The sequence below is a fragment of the Rhagoletis zephyria genome, unplaced genomic scaffold (genome assembly GCF_001687245.7).
Source record: "Rhagoletis zephyria isolate East Lansing unplaced genomic scaffold, Rhagoletis_zephyria_1.1 Rzeph_scaffold_00646, whole genome shotgun sequence".
In the NCBI taxonomy this organism is placed as follows: Eukaryota; Metazoa; Arthropoda; class Insecta; order Diptera; family Tephritidae; genus Rhagoletis; species Rhagoletis zephyria.
Genome location: NW_016157730.1, coordinates 212,076 through 214,440, shown reverse-complemented (window position 1 = coordinate 214,440; position 2,365 = coordinate 212,076). Strand labels below are relative to the sequence as shown.

Sequence of the window (2,365 nt, the reverse complement as noted above, 5' to 3'; positions counted from 1 at the left end):
TCAAATGCATTTTATTTTCCCCCATACAAAATCGACCCAGCCTAATGTAGCAGTATACAAATTTCCCGAAGAGTTTTTGGGGAAAGATGCTGAAGTGACAGTCCTTGGCCAGGTATAAATCTATGGTTACACGTCTTTGTTCGCCGTCAACTAGGTTTATACGTTTTTAAGCGCCTTTTTTCGTAAATTTTTTTGTGGCGCATCCTTTTTAGCCGTCTACCGAATGGTATAGAATAATCAGTTCGATCGGATGGCCACTATCTTTAAAAAAAAATATGTACCCCGGCAAGGCTTAAAAACGTTTCCGAAATTACTACTTAGGCTACCTTTATGACCAAGTGAATTCAGATCGTGCGGTGCGATCAAAATCCCAACCAGTGCACCATAAACAGCGCCGTATGAATTTGTATAATTGTTCGCTATTGGCGATTTTAATCGCATCAAGCGACGCGAATCCGCTAGCCTTATAACATATTATTCATTACTTTCAGCGATAAATTAAAAGAAATGGCATTTCGTGCACCGCCCGGTCTTAAACTACGTTAACGACAACCTAATCAAAGTCATAACTGTGAAACATCAATTTAAGTAATAATAAAATTCAATTTTTTACTTCTTCCGCAACTGAGTTCTCGATCTCTGTGATTTCGACCCTTATATGGGTCACAGTGACATTGCTGGATTATAATGAGACGATCACCTTGGCTCATACTTTGTAACCCTGAAGGTTGATGTACTCGTACCCTGGCTATAATACTGCAATAAAACACAACATTAGGGGTCGTTTTCAAAGCAACGAGTTAACATGTGTTTGGCAGTTATCTTTCAAGTTTGGTATGGAAATCGGCAATGGTTATGAAAACAGACCTAAATTGCCGGTTTTTTTGGAAAGACCAAATTCATTCTTTGTTTGTGTTAGTTGCTTCTTCAGGCTTAGAAAGAAAATTAGGTATTTTATTTGTACGGGCTAGGAATACATACTTAAATGGGAATAAATTTGTCTTGCTTTAATTACTATTTAACCATTAATTGTCCTCTTTTATGTAACTATCTCAGCATGCAAGATGTATACTTATGTATACTGTGTACTTAAGCGGGTTATACTATAAACGAAACCACAAATTCTGCGATACAAAATTTTATGAGCAATTTTGAGGAAAACTTAAGATGGGACGTCCCACAGGCCTATTAGGCGAACTAATACACGAATGAATTAAGATGCATTTTTGCAATCGACTTTTTTTTGTTTTAAATACCCATACACCTATGTATGTAAATATCTTGTCATGAAAAACAATAGACAACATCTTCAATTTAACGTAAATTCTTATATTTTATTTAATTAATTAGATTTTCTAATTATTTTTAAAGCTTTTGGTTTCATTTATAAATACGTGTAAGTATGTGTGTAAGGATCTTATAATCGAATGGTGTAAAATTTGGTCTAATACGGAGGTATGAAGGTATTAATGCCTCTGACGTCTTCAATACAAAATCATCTTATGGAGGACATGGTGGCATCCAAGAAGGTCTAACGCAGTCAGGCCCACCAGCGCCCCCAGGACCTCCAGGACCATTGCCCCATCCCCCACCGCCTCCGCCGCCGCCCCCTCCACCACCTCCACGCTCACAATTGCAGCCGCGGCCACCACCACCGCCGCCGCCACCGCCACCACCACCTGGCACTGGCACACCTGAAATAAGCAGAGAAAGAGAGAAAGTAAATTTCGATAATTCGGATTGAAATTTTCTTAACCCTTTTACCTTTAACTAGCGCCAAAACGGCGAAAAAAACTGCCAACAATATGTGAAATTTCATTTTTCACATGTTAATATTGCAATACCCTGGCTGAAGTGATACGATGTTTACTGTGGGCCAAGCATTTTATATACGATCAGTGACGAGCATCAGAATTTGTTATAGTACTGCTGCTTATTTTCCCAAGCAGAGGGGGTTTTCGTAGGGTTATGCAATTGAGTTAACGCTCCAATACGGCGCACTGTGAGGTGGCGCAAAACGGGGCAATGTGCTACAATAATGCAATTCAAGCACAAGTGGGAGGGCCTTAACGCGGTGCTGTATAAACAGCAGATGAGTAAGGGAAGAGGAAAACTGCGAGATGATAAGACTCGAATGAATGTCGTCTCAGTGCTTCGCCGGGTTTTTGTCAGTGAAAAACCCTAAACAACTACCTTCATATGTATAGCGAATGAACTGACAATGAAATACACGCTTGTCAGCATTTCGAACAACATTTATGCATAAATAAATATAGTACATGCATATATGTATGTAAGTATATATATATATATATATATATACGTATGCATTTACCTTCGCCAACTAATGTGCCGAAAAGGTCTA

General features: G+C 38.9%; 1 protein-coding gene across 1 annotated transcript; it reads right to left on the bottom strand.

Moving 5' to 3' along the window:
• Nucleotides 1-1,318: 1,318 nt before the first annotated feature.
• On the bottom strand, nucleotides 1,319-2,112 carry LOC108360875 (rRNA 2'-O-methyltransferase fibrillarin-like). Its single transcript, XM_017613323.1, has 2 exons — nucleotides 1,765-2,112; nucleotides 1,319-1,694 (listed from the first exon to the last, which is right to left on the bottom strand). Exons 1-2 carry the CDS (start codon nucleotides 1,817-1,819, stop codon nucleotides 1,501-1,503), a joined length of 249 nt encoding a protein of 82 aa, XP_017468812.1. The 5' UTR covers nucleotides 1,820-2,112; the 3' UTR covers nucleotides 1,319-1,500.
• Nucleotides 2,113-2,365: the final 253 nt, after the last annotated feature.

Bases quoted from the DNA above. Each gene is read 5' to 3' on its own strand.
- LOC108360875 (XM_017613323.1), bottom strand. From the start codon at position 1,819: ATGAAATTTCACATATTGTTGGCAGTTTTTTTCGCCGTTTTGGCGCTA. The intron at 1,695-1,764 runs GTAAAAGGGTTA...TGCTTATTTCAG, and splicing joins CGTTTTGGCGCTAGTTAAAG to GTGTGCCAGTGCCAGGTGGT.